General features: G+C 42.3%; 1 protein-coding gene across 1 annotated transcript in view; it reads right to left on the reverse strand.

The window, feature by feature from the left end:
- The window catches only part of LOC306777915 (teneurin-3), a gene marked incomplete at its 5' end in the record, with an annotated part of 122,827 nt that overhangs the window by 46,744 nt on the left and 56,021 nt on the right, over positions 1-20,062 (reverse strand). Inside the window, 6 exons of the mRNA XM_079269220.1 lie at positions 3,668-3,868; positions 4,961-5,155; positions 5,861-5,962; positions 7,010-7,220; positions 11,969-12,183; positions 13,891-14,016. Of these exons, the coding sequence (XP_079125346.1) occupies positions 3,668-3,868; positions 4,961-5,155; positions 5,861-5,962; positions 7,010-7,220; positions 11,969-12,183; positions 13,891-14,016 (1,050 nt within the window). The remainder of the gene's footprint in view (positions 1-3,667; positions 3,869-4,960; positions 5,156-5,860; positions 5,963-7,009; positions 7,221-11,968; positions 12,184-13,890; positions 14,017-20,062) is intronic.

Raw genomic sequence — 20,062 nt, forward strand, 5'->3', positions numbered from 1 at the left:
TGGTGCTATTACTTTTACGAGTTCCGCCGATAATAAAGTCCCTTAAATTCGCAGTGCCTGACATTTCATTTGTAAACCGCATTCTCCACAATACAGCCCAGCAACACCGTACCGTCAGCCTATTATGAAACACATTTCAACGTAATGAGCGCACGTTAGAATGAGAAACAACTTTAAACAGTCGGGCAAAAAGAAACCCTGTGCGTGGGTCCGTATGACGCCAGATGGAAGACATCTGATTCATCCAGTGTACAATTTATTCATGCGAAATCTACACAGCAGCAAACTCTGGAGGACTTCTATTAGCTCATTAACAAACAGGTTCAATCAGTGTAACGGCCGCTTTTCCCCCCCGTCTGAAACGACATCAAAGCTGATCAAACAATAGTATTGCTGGGAATCACACGGGAAAAGATATTCTTTAGATGCAAGAGAAACACCAGGGTTATGGAATTAAGCAGGTTCTCATTTTCTGGAGTCAGAAAATGTTCGATCAACATGATATCTTCATGCACGGAGCATCGGAAACAGCAGAGCATCTGTTATGAATCCGTGTTATCTTCAGAGAAGTAGAATTCAAATGATGCAATCCATGGGTGGTGGAGTAAATCAGTCTGTACCAGGCAAAAGCTAGCACCCAACAAGCTGTGGCTGCTCTTGTGAGAGAATAAGAAATGTTCATTTAATGGAACCGAGAGCTTTCATCAAAGCTTTCCAACAGAAGAGCAACGAAGCTCGCCGTTGTGACGGCAGCCTTCGGTGTGCTGGAGGAAAGCAGCTCAAGCATGTCCTCAAATTGTAAGTGACTAGATGCTCCAGGAAGTTTATATGGCCCCATAACCGAAAGGTTTGTGCTTTTTTGTATAGCCTGAGGTAAAAGCAAATAAGCAAATAAGCCAAGAGACATAATTCTGTCGCAAAAATGCAACAAGCCATGGAGAAATGATCGACTAATTTTGTTAATTTTTTTAAGCTAATCCATCCCCATTGCTTTCCCCACACTCTCCTTCACCGAGGCTCTGTCCGCTTCCAGCTCTCTGAAGAGAGTTGTTCTTCGATTGAGAGACCTTGGATGGTTCTGATTAAGTCGGGCCGGCACTGTAGAATATCCAGCATGTCTCTGGAGGGGAGTCATTTGATTCCAAAGGGATACCTCCTTTCCATAGAATCTATGCAATCAATTTTTCATTAGTCCAAAAGTGTTTATCTGCCTTTAACATGCCCCTGACTCAAAGCTGGATCGGGGTTGTGGGCGGTCGATCCGTGCTACTCGCTTGTTAATTAAAGTTAATTTAATTGAAGAAGAACCGCAGCATTAATTAAGAGGGAATGCTCCACCGGCCCAGGTGGGTAAACCGTAACTTCTGGACCGCATCAGTTCAGTCAGTTCTAGTATTGACAGGCCTGAGATATCTTGCTGAGTGGAAGCATTGTGTCTGGAATTCTGAAATCCTTAACAGAATAACAAATGCCCTCTCTTTAAAAAGAAACTAAAGGAGAACACAAAAGAACAGAAAAAAGAAAAACCTCTACACCAAAACAATCATTCCTCTTGGGCACGAACCAAACCGGCTGCATGCTGCTTCAACAGCCCTGCACACGCATCTATCATCTCCAACGCACCATGCAGCCTCCTCGTGATTTAATTTTTCGATTGAATTTCAGCCAGGAGAAATGCATTCAACAGCCTTTCATACTGACAGAAACAAACTGCAACTTCTGCTTTTAATTGTTGGACTCAGTGGGGCCCATTGTGTCTCTCTGTGGGTTCAGCACACAGAGAACGAGTCTATTCTGAAGTAGGAAACGGAGCATAAATCACCTGAACCTCACGCACAGATAACAGATGGGAGGGGCCAGCCTTTGAACTAACATGTCACCTACCTGTGTGAAAGCCGAACCCCGTGAATACAAAGCTGGTAACAAATGAAGACGCTCTGCCAGCGGCAGATGTGAATACACGATTGTCTCCTCTCCGCTAATAAACCTGACGCTGCAATAAAAGACGCTGGCAAAGCTTCTGGACACGTCTATAAGTCACTTTTAAAACAACACTCACTTGTGTTGCATCTCAAAGAGAACATGCGCTGGGTGTGGAGAAAGCTTTGTGGCGAGCATATGCTCCGTTTCAAACAAACAACACGGGCTACATGTGTTGATTATCAAACTTTAAGAGTGTGATCACACCCACAGTTTGATTTATTCACCCACAAATATAATGAAGCAGATTTATTTAGGTCCCAACTTCCAAGCAAATCCAAACTTCTACCGATTGCACGCTGCTTTGATCACGAGTATCAAAATCACAGACTTTAACTTCTCTGGTGACCATTCTTCAGTACAGAACAATAAATATGAGCAGCAGTCCAGGCTGAGGTTATCAGATGTCAACATCTGTCCTTTAAAGTTTGAAACGGGCCCATTGTGGAACAACTCCTCATTGTGGCTTTCTTGCATTGGTGAAAAGATATGAGTCTCCTATCATTTCTACCCATCACACCAAAGTAAACCTTCACTGAAGATGATAGAGGAGAGATGCAACCCAGAGCATCATAAACCACAGCAGTGACAGTGCTGTAAGCATGTATGCATAGCTCATGAGATGAGAAACATCAGTCCGACAGGTGCCCATTCATCATATGTGGAGCTAATCCAGACTTTCCAATCAATCATTTTGTTCCCCTCATGTGCACTTATGAGGGGAAAGCCGAAAGATACGGATTGGACCGTCTGTATTTTTCAAAGAGTTTCATTTCGTAATGTGACATATTCATCTCGGAAAACAAATGGTTATATTTCAAAAACAGAGGTGATTAATTACCTAAAACCTAAAACTAATTTTAAAGATTAAAACATATATCATATTTTTCCCCCTTCTACAGTTTTTGGGGGATTCTATAGCTGATTAATTGTGCCAAAAGTTTCTAAATAAGATCTTTCATTTCAACCTACAGCTAGTTAATAATGGCTCCTACATCTGCTATCCTGGACACCTGGTGTGTCTGCAGTGTCTGTGCACAGCAAGGGGGCGGAGTCTATTTCAAGTAAATACAGAAAGAATTTGGTGCCAATTACTTGTCAGAGAAACTCAAACATATACCAAAAACAGTTTAAAAGAAGCATCACAGAAGTGACTGCACTGTTTGCAAGGATCTGTTAGTACAGTGCAAATAACTCTGCGCTAATGGCGTCGACAACTAAACCAATGAAAGAGCTCGCAGATTAGAACTCGAAACAGATTACTCTGCCATTTAATTTTTCAAAAGCCAATGAGTAGACTTTGAAAATCCCCACGTAAGATTGGTCGTCACATTTTTCTATGAAGAACTAATTCCACGAGGATACTTATGATCACATTAGAGTTGATCAATCGATCAGTCGATCGAAAGGAAAATGAATCTGCGGCCATTATGACAATCAATGAATCGTTAATAATAATGAATACATGTTTTTTTTTATTTATTAAAAAGCCAAAGAAAAACTCGTTCCATCTTCTCCATTGTGAGGATCTGTTGCTTTTCTTTTTCATCTGTGACCGTTGCATCGTGACATTTCATAAACCAACATGTTGATCAGTGAAATTATTGGCAGATTAATCAATAAGGAAAAAGGATGCACAGCAGAACATAGCTTTGTGCGATGAAATGAAAGCGAAGTGTGTTCTCACCTATGGAGCAGTCGGCCCCTGTCCAGTTGGCCCCGCAGATGCAGGTCCCTGAGTCGGTGTTGAACGTGCCGTGACTGGAGCACTGCTCCGGACAAGTGCTCTTCAGGATCTCGCAGTTGATCCCTCCCCAGCCCGGGTTACAGTGGCACTCACCGTGATGACAGGCTCCGTGACCGGAGCACGTCGGGTTGGAGCAGTCCACTGGGGGACACGATAATGAGGACGACAGCAATTTTTGTTTACCACTTCTAGACAGGACGTCAGACTTAACAATTTATCCTGGCCACTTTCACACTGCTACCAGCCAAATTCCTTCTTTTCTTTTTCGACTGGAAGTGCTTCTGCGCCAGATGATGCCTGCTGAGCCACAGCTGAACATTTTGCAGTGTTTAGTGGTGGCTGGTAGTAATTTGCCACCCTATGTTTTACTTGTTCTTCGAAGGTATATTATAGGGTACTACTAATCTACTGACAGCATAATTATGCTCCATTATAGGCACTAGGAACAAGGGAACAATTAGTGTCTAGACAGATATAATCAATTTACTATTAACAATTTGCAGATCAACTTGCTGATCAAGGTCAATAATTGGCAATTATGACCAACATAATCAACCCATAGGGATAACAGCAACAACGTCCTTGTGCTTGCTCTGCAGCTGATTGCTCTGTGCGTTTCCACATCTACCTGGACACTGATATTGATTATCAATCAATTCATCACGAGCTTGGAAGTACAAATGCTCTCTCATCCCATCTATGTTTCCTTCCCACATTGCTTCACTTCAAAGAACCGCAATACACTCATTTAGTAAAGTCAACAGCTTTTTTACGTGCAAGGTCAACAAGCCGCACATGAAAATCTGAGCTGATAATTGTCTTTTGTGTGCATGGGGATCGATAAAGTTAAATGAACTGGAGGCACGGGGGAGGTGGAAAAGGTTAAGAAAGAAGAAGCAGCTCTTTCTCAATAAACGGAGGAAGAGATGCCGTTGACGGATCGATTTTAAAAGGCGTCATCGACTGTCGAGCATTCCAATAGGGGACTGGATCGGCGGGCCCTGCACAGTCTGTTCCAGCGTGTACCCTCGTGCGGTCTAAACACTAAGAGGGAGTTCATTTACACGCACGGCATCAATAACAACATCCAAAGCATTATCCGCGCGGTGGAGTTGAAAGCAACCGATTGTTTCACCAATGGACGGCGTCGATTCCCCCTGAGCTACACACAGAATTATGTTGCATCTAGCTCCGTCCGATCCGATGGGAAGAAGCAGTTTTTATTCCATTTACCTTGTTCACAGTTGGGTCCTTTGTGGCCGGTGTTGCACACACAGCTGCCCGCCACGCACACTCCGTGTCCCCCGCATTGAGGATCGATGCACTGGGAGGCAGGAATGTCACACTCAGCGCCCTTCCAGCCGCTGTAGCACTGACAGCGCCCCCTGGTGTACTGGCCATTACCGCTGCACAGCACCGGACAGGCGGCTGAGAAAAGACAACAGGTTAAAAGGATTTATCTTGTATAATATCAGGGGGGGGGGGGGGGGTTGCTGTGTTAAATTGTATTTAAAGCAGATGTCAAATTATCTTTCATGGTCTCTCTTTTGTGATTAAAACTTCAAAAACAACTTCAAATAAGAAAGATTGCACCTCTGGTCCACTTTCAAAGGAATACTTCAAATTTGTTTTTGCAGAGTTAAATGAGTTAGATTGATACAACGTTCCTGTCTGTACTCGGGATGCACTGATTGCAATTTTCCTAGCCATTGTTCATGATTACGGGCAGGTGCACGCTGGTCGGCTGTTGTTATTATCATTTAAGTATAAAACAAATTAGGTTGAAAATAATTTGATATGCTGCCAATAGCTTTTTATGTTCATTTATACTTCATTTAGGCTACCAGGTAGAGTGCACTCAGTGCACTGTGGCTGATTTAGTTAAGCCAGAGTAATGTGCAGATTTAGTTTTTCCCACATCGACCAATCATTTGATTGAGGAATAGGGAGAATTTCTTTTGTCACCCACATTGTTTTGAATGAAAGCAGAAATGTTTGATACCTGGGCCAACAATCTGCATAGAAGGATACCACCATGGATAAAAAAAAGATACAAAGAAATTGGGCTGACTGAACCTTGAAATGATAGTCTTGAGTGACAGAATACGAGTAACATATGAGCTTAATAATGACCTCTGGAACAGTACGGCCCGATGAATCCTGGGAAGCAGTGACATGATCCCGCCACACACTCTCCGTTCCCGTAACAGTTGTGCGTGCACTCCGTGACAGACTCTGTGGGCACAGCAGTGAGCAAGTCCAACTATTAATAACTCATCTTACAGAAAATCTGAAATACCACATTCATATAACATTTGCAAGTGTACGGTTTAATAAATACTGCGAGACAACCGAGAGTCTAACTTTTCTGTTTTCTCTTTTTCCTCTTTTTCCTCCCTACTGCAGTACGAGCATCAGTCACTGCATATATTTACGGCTATCTATCCATGTTCCACTGAGGTCTAAGCCTCCATAACATGTCTGCCACCGCCCGACTCTTCCCATCGAAGCCATGTTAAGTAAAACCACACAGGCATTTTAAATTCGACCAAATAATTCCATTTCCTTGACACATTTTGCTTTCCCGTCTGCTCTATCGACCCCCCCCCCCCCCTTCAACCCCTTGAATGACTGATCATGCCCAAGCCATGCAATCTCTTGAGTGTTAATAGCTCAAATCCTCTTTGAGTTGAAGTTAATCTGACATATCCGACAGACAGTTCTTGTGTTCATTCAACAGACCATCGCTCTTGAACAGCACCCCCCAAAAGACCAGCGCCCTCATTTTGATCTGCGTTAAGAGGGCAAACTTCTTTGTTATTACTCTGACTGGTATTGGATGTTCATTGAGCCAGTGTCGCACCCAGGCAATTTTGACCTCACACATCGATTCCTTCATATTTGTATGGTGGGGATCAATAGAACTCCCCGAAGGAAATAGAAAAACGTTAACTCAACCTTAGTGTTTTTCCTACCTCAAAACCCACAAGGAAATTTCCCAGACTTCAGAAGGCTGAAGAGGATGTTAGGAGGGTATGGTCTCGTATTATAGTGTTGAGCACAATAATCCGCTGCCCTCCAAAGAAAACGTACATCTGCCTCCTAGGTGGCTCAAACTTTTAAAAGCTCCGCTTGTTGGTGTGGTAGCCAGAATTTCAAACAACCTAACTGTTTGCTCATTCAGGCGCAGCTGTTTAAGGAAATTAAAGTCCTCCAAACATGTCATTACACATCATTCCAATCACACGCATTAGCCGTCGCAGCAGATGTGTGTCTCCGTACCCTGGATGATGGTGTTATAGGACACTGTCTCGGCGTTCCGTCCGTCATTATAGAACGCCAGGTGCCACACCGCTGAGTCCAGGTACTGGATGAATCCTGCTTGGTGGACGGTCACCGGATGATCCAGCCGAGCCCTCGTCTCTGGCTCACTCTGAGTCCGATGCTCGTTGGCGATAAGCCGGCTGCCGTCCAACAGCTCCACAAAGTCATACTGCAAAAAAAACAACACCAGAACAGTTTCCGACAGATGCAGATGATTGCTACTTTAATGTTGATGTAATTAAATCAGGCAGTGGAGTGGCAAGGGAGTTCAACAAGTTCATATTTTCCTCTTTTGGATGCTTTGTATGCAGCTTCTCTACTGATTTCCTTAACATTCTGAGAGGAACTCTTCAAAGTCGTAATTCAAGACACAACCAGATGAGGTTTGTGTACCCAGCAAATACTCAGCAATGATAAATGTTGATTTTTCTGTGACAGTTATTTGGAGTTGATAGATGTTGTTTGTGTACTGATGGAGCTGATATGGCTCTGGGGCTAATGCGCAGAAATATTCCAAAAATATACTGTTAACTCAGACAGGAGTGCACTTAAAGAGACTCTGGCAATGTGCTTAGTAGAATCTGTTAAATTAACACTGATAACGTACTGTGGAGACGCATGCACTTAAAACTCAGAGTTACTCACTGCTCGTGTGCACAAAATACAAATAAAAGGATAAAATAAGTGAAAAGCTTTCTTCAATGATTTCTATAAACAATTGCATTTTCTTTCAATTCAATTTGATACAAAACTGTTTATACTATTTGATTTCTTTGAATGTTTTTAATACATGTAATATATCTACCCAGGACAAAACTGACTTAATATATCATATCATCAGTTTATTTAAAGCAAATATGTCCTTGTTGCTAAGGTCAACTAGCAGATGTACAATGTACAGTACACACAGTATATATATATATATACTAGGGCTGGGCGATAAATCGATTTAATCGATTAATTCGAATGTGTGCTTTAAGGCGATGTGTTTTATTGAAAATCGAGAAAATCGCCCCCACCCCTCCCCCCGTTGGGTTCCCGTAGTTGAGTGCGCGCGCATTGTTTACAAACGAAAACAATGGCGGCCAGCAGTGAAGCTCTCGTTCTTAAGAGAGGGAAGAATGTGTCTTCCGTGGTCTGGAAATGGTTCGGGTTCGTGTCATCTGACACAGAACAAACAGCCTCAAACAGAGGCATGCCGCCGAGTGGGAGAAGTGTTGCGCCCTGAGGAGGGAGCAGGACCGCGGGAGCACAAGCGACGCTGTCTTCCTGGCAAAAAATATTTAGAAAAAACATGCACTACTGTTTAATACTGTTGGTTATGTTGTGAATGCACTTGATTTTGTTTACATGCACTTATTTACTGTGCACAATATGTTATGTTGATGTTAGATCAGATGTTGGACTTTTGAAAATGTGAATGGTAAAGGGTCACATACATTTTATTTCATGCTGTGTTTGTATCAGTGTATTCAGTTAGAAAAGCTTACTGTCAAAAGTTACATTTGCACAGTTGTTTACAATGGAAGGCTACTATTTAATGCCATTTAATGTTATCTTTAATTTAATTTTATATTTAAATGATTCAGGCAAACAAAAGAGTGACCAAATACTTTTTGTATACTACAGGCACCTTTCTACAATGTTCAGGTTTTGTTTGCACTTTATTTTTATCAACCTACGAGGGAAAATCATCACAAAATAAAATAAAAAATTGTTTTCAACAGCTTCTGTCATCTGCAAAAATTTGTGGGGGAAAAAATCGATTTAAATCGTGAATCGGATTTTTTGTAAAAAAATCGGAGATTTTATTTTTAGGCCATATCGCCCAGCCCTAATATATACACATAAAATAAACATAACATGTAAATATCTCAGGCTTATTTTTCTTCCCTATATGTGTTGGGATTGCAGCACTCACTCTCTATTTTTTTCAGGCAAACATTGATTTACGGGGTAAACAAGGAGTAACGAGTCATCCCTGCCAAGTGAAACGCGTAAAGTGGCGCATCTGCTCTCACTGCACCTGCTCAACACCTGAACCTCATTTTGACTGTAGGTTACAGAGCACTAAAGCAGGAACCAGTGCAACGCATATACCAGCAGTCCCCGAACAGGCCATAGGCTGCAGAGGAGCACAGATGTAGACAGATCCCCTGGCTAACGTGTCGGTAGCTGCACAGATGTACTGAGCCGATGAAGACTCGGGGTGGAGGAGAGTCTGTGGGCTGCTCAGAGTGTGATGCATACACATTGGCACTGTTGCTGGTTTTTAGAAGAGCTTGGATTTAAATCCAATGATGAGGCTGTTTGCAGAGAGCTTTGATGGACTGGCTAAGCCATTGATTTTTTTACTGATGCACAGTTGACATGTTTTTTTTCTTTTAATTCAATTCCAGACTTCTTCATTTTATAATCAAAAATATCATTTTAATTTAAATACATTTTACAAATAGCATCTTCAACAAAATTCAAAATACAAAATACTAAATTATATTTCAGATCAGCAAGAGTCCACACTCAAAATAACAAAAAAATTGGAGAAAATTGGAGGAAAATGAGTGTTTTAAATTTTTTTCATAAAACAACAGGAAATAGGTAATGCGTCCTATAAGTATGTCCTACTGCTGCATTTATCAATATGTTTAAAAGTAGCATTCCATGAAATGTCTACCGTATAAATAATATGATTTTTATCCCAAACCTGATTTCAACCTCAATCAGCAGCTCTAGGACTGTTTCTGCCTCTTTCAGATAATTGGTTTCCTGGCCCACAATGAAATCCAAACAACCAATTACCAGAAGCAGCAGGAAGCTGTTTTCAGCAACAACAACAAAAAGTGACGATAAACCTGCAGTGTGCACCACCTGTCCACCACCAAATGGCAGACAGACAAAGTTAGCAACTCACAAGTAACTCACCGCTTAGGAGCCAGCATCCCCCCCCCCCCCCAAGAGTTGTTGGACAAAAAAACAGAGCTAAAAAAAGCATAAAATGTTGGACTGACATTCAGCAGGTGGAAAGAGACAGAACTCCACATGAATGCTGGTGTTGCTTTTTTCCGTTTGATGTGTAAGTCGGCAACGGCTGGCAAACACTTTAGGCAAAACAACTTAATAAGCCATATGTCAGAGCTTTCCATCTGTCATCTTGTTATTGAGTTATTCTTTGCCTAGTGGCCAACAATTAATTATTGCAGCTTTAAATCAGTATGTGCACAACATCCAGCCTCGTGGAGCACAATGTGCCAGTTGAAAGAAAGGGACAAGAAAATGCATTAAAACGGGATTTAATGCTCACGAAACACAAACGTGGATCCAACCTTTTAGTTGACTTGCAAACGACAGGAAAGAGGGCATTAAGGTGGGGCAGGTGAAGTCAACACTGATTTAAACCCCTTTGAGGAGAGCGGGGGGGGGGGGGGGCAGGGAAGCGATATCAACCTTGCGGAAGTTGACTTCTTTGTGTTGTTGGCTTGAGGGGGAAGTAATAAAACAGTTTATCCCACGAGTCCTAAACCTCCCGGCCAAGTGCATACATCTCGATTAGCCGATGTAAGAGCCCCCCCCAGCCCCCCAACTTATCCCCATCAAACAATACCAGTGAATTACAGGCAAGACACAGAGTGTGGAGAGACGTGGATGCCCAAAGGACAGAGGAGGACCGCTGCCTGCAAACTCTTCACAGTTTAGATTGAGTGAACTTAGTCCGGCACTTGATAACTGAGTGCAGATTCTTAAGAAAAGAAACAACAAAAGTTAGTTTCTTCGAACTTGTTTGGTTTGTATCAGCACAGACAGACACTCAATAGCAGATGGAGCAAGTCTATGTCTGTGAAAGGTGGAAAAGCTGTTGCACTTAAATGTTGTCTTGTCTTCCAAGCTGTGAATGCGACGAACAGTCGATAGCTCTCATTGGGGTCTTTCATGCTCAGTTAAGTAAATGCATTGATTCGTGCCCCTGATCCCTGAACAGTATGTGATTTAGAGGTGGTCACAATGGACAGTGTCCAGCATTGACACGCTTGAGTGTCTGTGCAACAATTGCTGGAGACATAAGAGCAGGGTCTTGTTAATTAGTACCCTTTGGTCTTTGATTTTTTTTGTTGGGCTTCCTTTTTTCACCTTGAAAATGCAATCCAGCTCAGCTGTTGTCACTCACATTGGACTTTCTTCCATCAAAGAGTGGCCCTAACAGTCTCCACTTGAGTGAAGCCCATCTTTACTGAGAGAGAATGTGAAGGAGGTGAAGGTAAGAGCTTTTGCAGTCAAGTGTGGTGGAAAATAGCCATTGTCTGAGTGCTTCCATCACCATCACCATCACCCAGACGTCGGACATTACGATGCCCAGAAATGTCATTTGAGTGACACATCAGACATGTTGGAAACACTTCAATTTGCAAATGGCAGACATTTAGTGGAAGTGAAAGACGTGCATGCCCACACGGGCAAATCGAAGCTGAGAGGCGAAAACTGAAACTTAACTAGTGCCCATCTCTAATTTTGCAAATGCATACATGTCACGAATTTAAATATTCAGACAGACAGTATGAGAAAAACAATGTTTTTTTTGTTTTTTTAAATTAAAGCACGTAAACATGTTTGTGTAGAAAACCAAAATACAAGTATGAACCTGACAATTTGTATACGTCCCCTTTAATATGCAGTGAAACGGCCTCTTTAGATCCTTAAAGCTGCAATAATCTATTTCTTATATTAACATCTGATCACATGGCTTTGTTTAATGTGAAAAGGGTCACTCGTAGTGCTTATCCCACAAGTAATGTCAGCTACACAGCAAAAGTGTAAATCCAACATGAGTCAAACAGGACCAAGAGAGGATGTAGCTACAAAACCCCCCAAAAGAGTCACAAGCGGACAGTTTCATAGATAAAAAAAATGAATAAAAAACTTTACCTGGGTGTGAGATGGTGCGAGACCCTTTCGTCCATAGACTCCGACCAGAGCGTTCTTCTGTACCGAGATGTTGAACTTTAGGAAGCGTGGTTGCTCCATGCTTAGTTGAGAACGCCAGAACACCCCAGGCGGGACACTCTGACCCACCCTCTTCCCGATGTCGACCTGTCCCGTATCGATGGAGTTGTTCTCCTGATGGAGCACGCTACTCCTTCCTAGAAGACAGAAACACGCCCACTCAGATGATGTCATCAACAGCACGGTTAAGGTGATATGGGACAAATCAAGTCATCACAGAGCCTTTCATGCCATCAGATAAAACCCTCACATCTAAAATACCATTGTGTGTTTGGTTATCAGTAAATGTTGCATTCTATCTTCTGCTTTCCAGTGCTATCTTATTCCCTCATTCAAGCGGGGACTTAATAATAAGACAGCCATATTTTTTCCAAATGAGCAGTGACCAAAGAAGACAGGATTAAAAGTAATGGTTCCCTGCGGTCCATGATGCACTGCTCACGGTAAAATAAGAAGAAGATATAATTGGCTTTTATAAGACTCTAACAGGCCACGTCTCCCATCTTTTCTCTGGTCTTGATGACTCATAGAGTACGGCTTCATCACAGATAAGGTCTAAATGGAATCTGTCAGACACACTGAGCACTACCTTCCCAGAGCAATAACAGCAAATCAAAACAATTTTGCGAATGATGTCCTTAAACTGTGTCCTTAAAGCGCCAGAGATGGAGAGCTGGCCAGTTATAATATCGCTCATGGTCACATGAAAAACTGCAGTCTGCAAGGTGCAATTACATGAATAGATTACATTGTTAAGAAGAAAAATCTGCAAAGCGTTTTAAAGTCCTTGCCGTTAAAAGCTCTATTGTAGCAGGAACGCAAATGTGCTCTTTGCAATTTACCGTGGCAATGACTCAGAGTCGGTGGATGACGCAGAGTTGTCCTGCCAACTCAACCTTTAGTCCCGCCTCTTGAAAGAAGCGTTTCAGTGTAGTCAACCGGTGTATACGTTCGCTTTGAGTGCATCTGCTTGTGCCAGGCCTCCGTTATTTGCATCTCTCAGTGTTGTGTGTGTGTAATGAGGCCATTGCCTGTCACTTTAGCTTCAGTCAAAGCAAAGACTGGAGGCCAAGTTTACCTCTGGGGAGAATAATAGCCGGCTATTGATTGCCTTTAAACAGTCCAAAACCTGCCTCATGCTATCTTAATTAGCAGTACTTATGAGGATTTAAATCTAGCAGAGTTTAAACAATTGAGCTTTTGCCTGGCCCACTCAACCCAATTAATGGTTCCGTAGCCGTGCATTCTAAATACTGCAATGTGCTCAGAGATTCATTTGGTGGCTTTTGTTGTAAAGGTGAGCTGAGACGGCCTGCCTGCTTGTTGTCAAATACACAATGGCCCAAGATTATGATTACGTAGTACAAATCTGTCTGGAATCAGTCAATTAACATTCAGAAGGTGAAAGATCTCAATAAACTGGAAGGGCTGACTGGGCATCATTCGCGAGGCCAAATGGTTTGCTGTCGCAATTTGTCTTTCTTAATGGTCATTTGAACCTTTACTTGATTGAATTAATTTGTGTTCTTTAACCTTTTCTTAAGCGAGCAATTCATTTCAAAAAGCATTAATTATACACAGCTTTATTTCCTTTCATTTAATTTGCATATTTCAAGACTTCGTACAACTGGTCACCACCCTGCTTTGTGCTGAGTTTATTATTTTGTGAAAATAAATAAATAACCCTGATAGCACAATATTTAAAAAGCAATGCTAATCACCTTGGCCAGAATGCAAAGCCAACAAAATAATAAACAGCATCATTCTTGCGCATTACAACTGTGAAGGCTTATTTGAATGTTAATTAGCGGCTTATTGGGATGTCAGTCTTTTATTTTCCTCACCGTCAGCAGCCAGAGCTGTCACTATGCTGGACTGAGTGGGCCCCGTCTTCCCAACTCCTCCGTTCTCAAAAGCCGGCTGGTTGTCCAACTCTTGGAGCTGCCAATTGAGGCCGAAAAGGTGCATTGCTGTGAAATACACACAAAAAAGAAGAAAAAAAAGCTGCGTGGGCTTCTAGAAATGGATAAGCAAATAAGCAAATTGCTGGACAAAAACAATCAGGCCACTTAGGAACAAACGACCTGTGGGAGAGCACAATGGGTGCATTCAATGCGGAAAGGAAAAAACACGAGTTTAACTTCCAACATTTCAGTTTTTTGAGGCTATTCTGCAACGGGTGTTTTTGTGTGTGTGTGTGTAAACACAGCACTGATAGAGGCCAGACAAAGTCATTTCAATCAATACTGAGGAACCCTGTTGCTCTATCATGTTTCCTTGGGGAGCACTGTTCATTAATGTGCCACAGTGTCTGCACACAAACGGCAACTGTATCAAACGGAGCAGAATTTCTATTTTGACACGAAGCTCTCACTTCAGACAAGCAGACCGGATACAACGGAAAAGTGTGGAACTCTCCATATCGAATACAAAGCAGGAAGGACGCGGAGACATGTGTGCGGAAGAATAAGATGGAGGAAGAGAAAGAAAGCGAGAGTCTTTTTAAGAAGGGGCAAGGCAGTTCATTGAGACAGACAGTCACAGCAGGAGGAGGAAGTGAAAGGGCAAGACGCTGCAACACTCTTGTTGGCTTTCATTCAGCCAACCTGCTTCATTGTGTCAGTATCGGATGCAATCAAACTGTGTTCTTGTTGTTTTTTGGAAACTGAGGTGCTCCTGTGAGCGCAGCGAGAGGGCCAATCGCCTTCAAAGTCACCAGCCGGAGAAGATGCTGAGGAAGCGTCTCGATTTCCGACCGTTTGATCTGCGACAGGAACTTTTCTCCAACACTTTCCGTTTGCTGCAGGATGGATATTGACGGCAGCAAATAACTTGAGGGGTGGATGTCGGGTCTGAGAGGATATCAAATGTGAAGGAAACCAAAAGACAGATTGAAGACTATTATGGATTGTGTATCAACGTGTGCTTTGTTAAGAAATAAGGCATGCGTTTTGTTAAAGCCTGCTGATGAATACACTTAGCATCGATACACACAGCACTCTCCTTGGTGGATCAAATGAACAGGTGCTCCGCTGCCTTGAATTCCCATGAAATAATGCAAATTTAACAGTGAGTGATCATGTTTGGTTACACAGTACATTCAGCCAGCATTACTCTGAGTGTCAGAATCCATCTCAGATGCAGGTGAAGCAAAGCAGCCACATCACAAGCAACACAAATGAATGCTGACTGGTTCATCAATATCTTTGACAAGTCTTTTCTCTCTTAATGGACTCGTCTTGACAGTACCTCCCAATGTGAGATCTGTACACTTTAGTTTCTTTTTGTTTTCCACCATCAACGCCATTTCCTGTTGCTGTTGACATCATGGTTTCATCCATCTCCAACCACATTCAGATGAGTGTCAGTATGAGACAGACAGACGAAATCTGCAATTTAACGTAATCTGCCAACAATCGTCACTCACTTAGCAAACAATAGTCTTATTAGTTCATAAAACTGAGTGCATTCACCTTGGCATGTAAAACTATATTCATAGTGACTCACTGTGTATGTAACTTCATCTCTCAGACGAACATGTTGGCGGCTTTAAGCTGACGAAAGGCTCCATAATCCTTAGAAAACATTGTGTGCTGTAGCCCAAATTGAAAGGATCAACTGAGGACATGGAGCATTAACCCGAAGTGAAACACCCTCTGCCTGAAACAACAAGTGACACCTACTCTTGCCAAATGATTGACAACGTGAAATGAGAGCAGGTTATGGTATTACTTAAGGAATAAAAGGTGGCATAATCTTTTACTCAACAAAACCTGTATTTACAAAATTAGCATTAAGTATTTTGGAAAATGAAGCCTTTAAATTCTGAGAGAAATATTGCTCTCTAAGCTGGCTGGCAGAAGACAAGACATCACACTTCATCAAATGAAACACTGAGTGATAGACGGTGCACAAAGGGCTTATTGCCTTATAGCTGAATGTGCAATACGCTTTTTTTAAATTGTATTTTTAATGTTTTGATGCTGGCAGCTCTGTGATGCTATACTTGGGCGGTGTGGTGGTTTGAGCTGATGACAAACATGTTCATGTTCGTCTATAATCATGCTGACATTTGCTAATTACTGCTGAACACAAATTACAGATGAGGCTGATGGAAACGCCTTTTAGTTCTGCAGTTATTTGGTTATAAACCAAAGAGTCAAGCTGAAACTTTGACCCAATGATGGCGCCAGATGAAAAGTCATTGGTCACCACCAACGTTATTAGAATTCATCCACTAGGGACAATGAATATTTCTAGCAAATTGCATCCAATAGCTGTGGAGATATTCCACTAAAACCTACAAATGTCAGCCTCACGGTGGCACTGAAGTAAAAGTCAGAGTCGAAAAAAAACATCTCCGCTGGCTTGCTTCCTGATAGTAGACTCAAGTTCATTTGATACGATCAGTGCAGAGGCTTTCCACAGCTTAACATTGTGCACTCACATCTCCCGGTGTCCCCAAATTTTCGACCGAGTGGGTCAGTGGGCTCTCGTGTATCAGACACAGCACCACAGAACCTCCAAGAGCCTTCCCCTCTTCACTGCTCTCACTGCACTGGGACCTGAATCCCCACTTACCCCATCAACAAATTGCTTTGAGGTGAACAGCCCTCAATTTATGAATTTGCATAAGTTATTCCTGCAGCCTAGGCCAGTTCAATTAATATTTATGGCCCATGAGCAATTCTCTTCCCGAGCAAGAAGCTGAGAAAGCTAGCCGCTATCTCTGAAGTGAAAATGTGCCCTGTGGAACACCTCCACCGACGAAGGGAGGTTCAATTTGTAAGTTCACAACATGTTTGTTTGATCCCTGACATCCACATGCTATTTAGTGTACAGAAGCACAAACACATCTGAACAGGAAGAATGCAACACAAGCCTGAGATAATCCTCCTGGCTGCGCTCACAGCAAATTCCCCATCTTGTTCTCAAGGTTCTTGGTGGTGTTATTACCTGGAAAACACAGCGCTAATTATGATACAGATGAAATTGCATCTCTTCTTGATCGGCAAAATAAATAATGAATTATTCAGCTAAGCAACCTAAGGCATTAAAACATGAAGGAGTCTAAAACCTCTTAAGTGTTTCCTGTTACAATATGCAGAGGATGCCATTCTGATGGCCAACCTCACCGAGATAATTAGTCCATTTGCCATAGAGAGAGGTGACCCATCTGGAGTCACGGTGTGCCAACAACGACTTGGAGCCCAACAGCCTCAAAATGATTGAGATAAACATTGTTTCATGCTGGAACCTGCCTGCACATCTCCCCAGAAACATCCCCGGGGGACTGCTCGGAATAAGCTGCTTTGCTCAGAGCATGGCTAAGATGTTCCTGTTTTCTGGGATAGTAGCTCCTATCACCTCAATTGGACTGACAACATCTCTAACACAAGATCGACCGAGAGAAGGGTTTGTTTGTTTTCTCGGTCCTGTGGCAATTGAAGCAAGATCCATGTCTCCTTCTATAAGTCTCGGTGGGATTTCTAGATTTTTTTTTTTTTTTAGTAGTATTAGATTGGAATCGGAAGCAGTCTTCTTTTCTTTTCTACTCATCACCGATGAGGTAATCCAATCTGCTCTGGTAACTGGCATGGCCTTGTGAAAACCCAAACTGCCCACCATGTCAACAATGTCACGAGGGCCATCACTTTAATCAACCAGCCTTCATGATTCACCGCAAATAGATTTTCACCCTTTTCTGATAAATTACATTTTTTGTGGAACAAGGCTACATGGAATTAAATACTTCCTAAAATCTGTGAGAAGCACTTTTACAAAGCAACTGGTAACACAAAAAAATAACCCTTACTTCATTTAAAGACCTTTTTAAATCAATGTATTCTCTAAATCAATGTCAAAGGCAAACGTCAGACAAAAGACATTTCACATTCTCCTCATAAACATTCTGACATGCTCAGTGCGGATGTTTCGCATCTGGTTTTGTTTGTGCGCTTCAATTTGAAGTGCATTTCCAAGAATCCACATGCTGTTTCTGCATCCAATCAGAGCACCAAAGCTGGACTCGGTCCTGATTGGCCGCCCTCTGTATCTGAACAATTGCTGAAATTCTTCCAATCGGGCCAGTTTGCAGAACTGGAACTGGAAAGCCTCACCTCAGTCGGTTTGCCTCATTTGAATGACAGAAGCTGCTGTTGTTGGTGAGCCATGGTCCAGTTGTCAGACCGTTCTACACGCTGTTCTTCAAATGAATGCAATAAACTAAAAATGTCACTATTTGTTTCTAAATTAAAACAAGGAATATTAGTCTTAACCTGAGCCACAGAAAGAAAACTAAAACATTGCACAGTGAACTTCAAACACAGTCCCATGTTGACATTGAACAAATGCAGGTGTGCCTGTGTTTGTCTTTGAGTTTGTCTTTGTACTAATGGGACTGCGCGGGCTGACAGTCGAAAAGTATTAAAGCATGAGCGCACATTCTATCTATTTGAGTCATTGCACCTGGCAGGAGAATTGGCGATGGATGAAAGAGAGAGGAAGTGGTGGAAACACTATCAGACACCTGAGGCAAGTGGCAGAGAGGGGTGCATCTGTTTAACTCACACTCACAAACACACACGCACCAAATGAGCTGCACCAAATGAGCTGGAGCACCAGGCTCTGGAATCGGGCCAAATATACAATTCCCAAGCATCCGACAGGTCTACAATGAAACAAGTCGGTGATTGTTGAGATGAAAATGTTGTGAATGAACCCAATCTGCTACATCGGTTAGGGACAAAAGCTGTGTAAACTGAGCAGATCTGTCACAGGCGCAGGTACAAATAAAAATAGCAACTGATTTCCGACACACAGAGGAGCAACGAAGTTATATGTGCATATCCATACAAATTTTATGATATAAGATCATGAACGACAACAAGTAACAGAACAGTTAGTCAATAAAGGGAATGTGAATATTGATATAGCACATTTATGACCTCTCCTCCAGGAGAGCACTCCCCCTTCTATTCACCAATAAAACACTGGTTATAGGATCTTCCCAACAACCCCATATTTCTCCTTATACAACTGTGTCACATTTCTCCTGCCTCCATGCTGGATGAATACTTATATACCCGCTCAGGGAGAGAGGCACAGTGTAAAGATTAAGGGCTTGGATGACAAGGGACGGCATGGAGAGGCATGAATCTGTAACAGGTTTATTGGTGTGGTCAAGATTCTAAAGGTTAACAAGAAGTCAGGTTCGACACATGCTGTAAAAAAAGGAAAAGGAAATAATGCCCAAAGAAGGGGGAGAGCATGAGCATTAGTTTATCTTTCTGGCCAAGTTAAAGAAAAAGGATTTTGTGTATAAGAAGAATGAGCAAGATCTGGTCGAAGCAGAACAAAGGCTTTGTGGACCATGGGCTTCTGTAAAGATCAAGTGTTTGTCACCGTTTCCTCCGTTATAGGACTTCAGCTCCCCAACTTGTGTTTCGTTTTCACGTCGCCATCTGTGCTGGACATTCTGAAACGCCCTGCCTGTGTTCTCACATCATCCCCCGAGGACATACATTCTGTGAACTGGGGATCAGAAGTGCGGAGATGACGCACAGCCCCCTGTCAAAGGGAAACAGACAGGACTGCCTTGTCGGACACTGTACTCGGGCCATGTCTGCATATCTGACTGAGAGTCAGACAGACGTTGCTGAATCATATCAGGACATCTGCAATTTCTGCAGAAAGGAAAAGGCAGTGAAATAGAAATACTTCTGGCAGAGATCAAACTTCATACAGATAAAAAATAAAATGAATTAAGAGGCCTGCTGGCTACATTCGCTCGAACACCTCATCTATCATTTGTTCCGTTTGACTGACTGACATGTCTGAAGATTGTCTAATGCCACGCAGATAATGGAGTCATGCTTTCTCTCCCTAAAACTGAAAGAAATATCTTTCTTCTGGCACAGGAATTGCTGTTTTTTATGCATCCGCTTGTGCTGCACCTCCACAACAGACACTAACAACAAGTATTCAAGTGGCAATATTCATGACAAAGCCTTGCTG

The sequence above is a fragment of the Melanostigma gelatinosum genome, assembly GCF_949748355.1.
Source record: "Melanostigma gelatinosum genome assembly, chromosome: 5".
NCBI classification, from domain to species: domain Eukaryota; kingdom Metazoa; phylum Chordata; class Actinopteri; order Perciformes; family Zoarcidae; genus Melanostigma; species Melanostigma gelatinosum.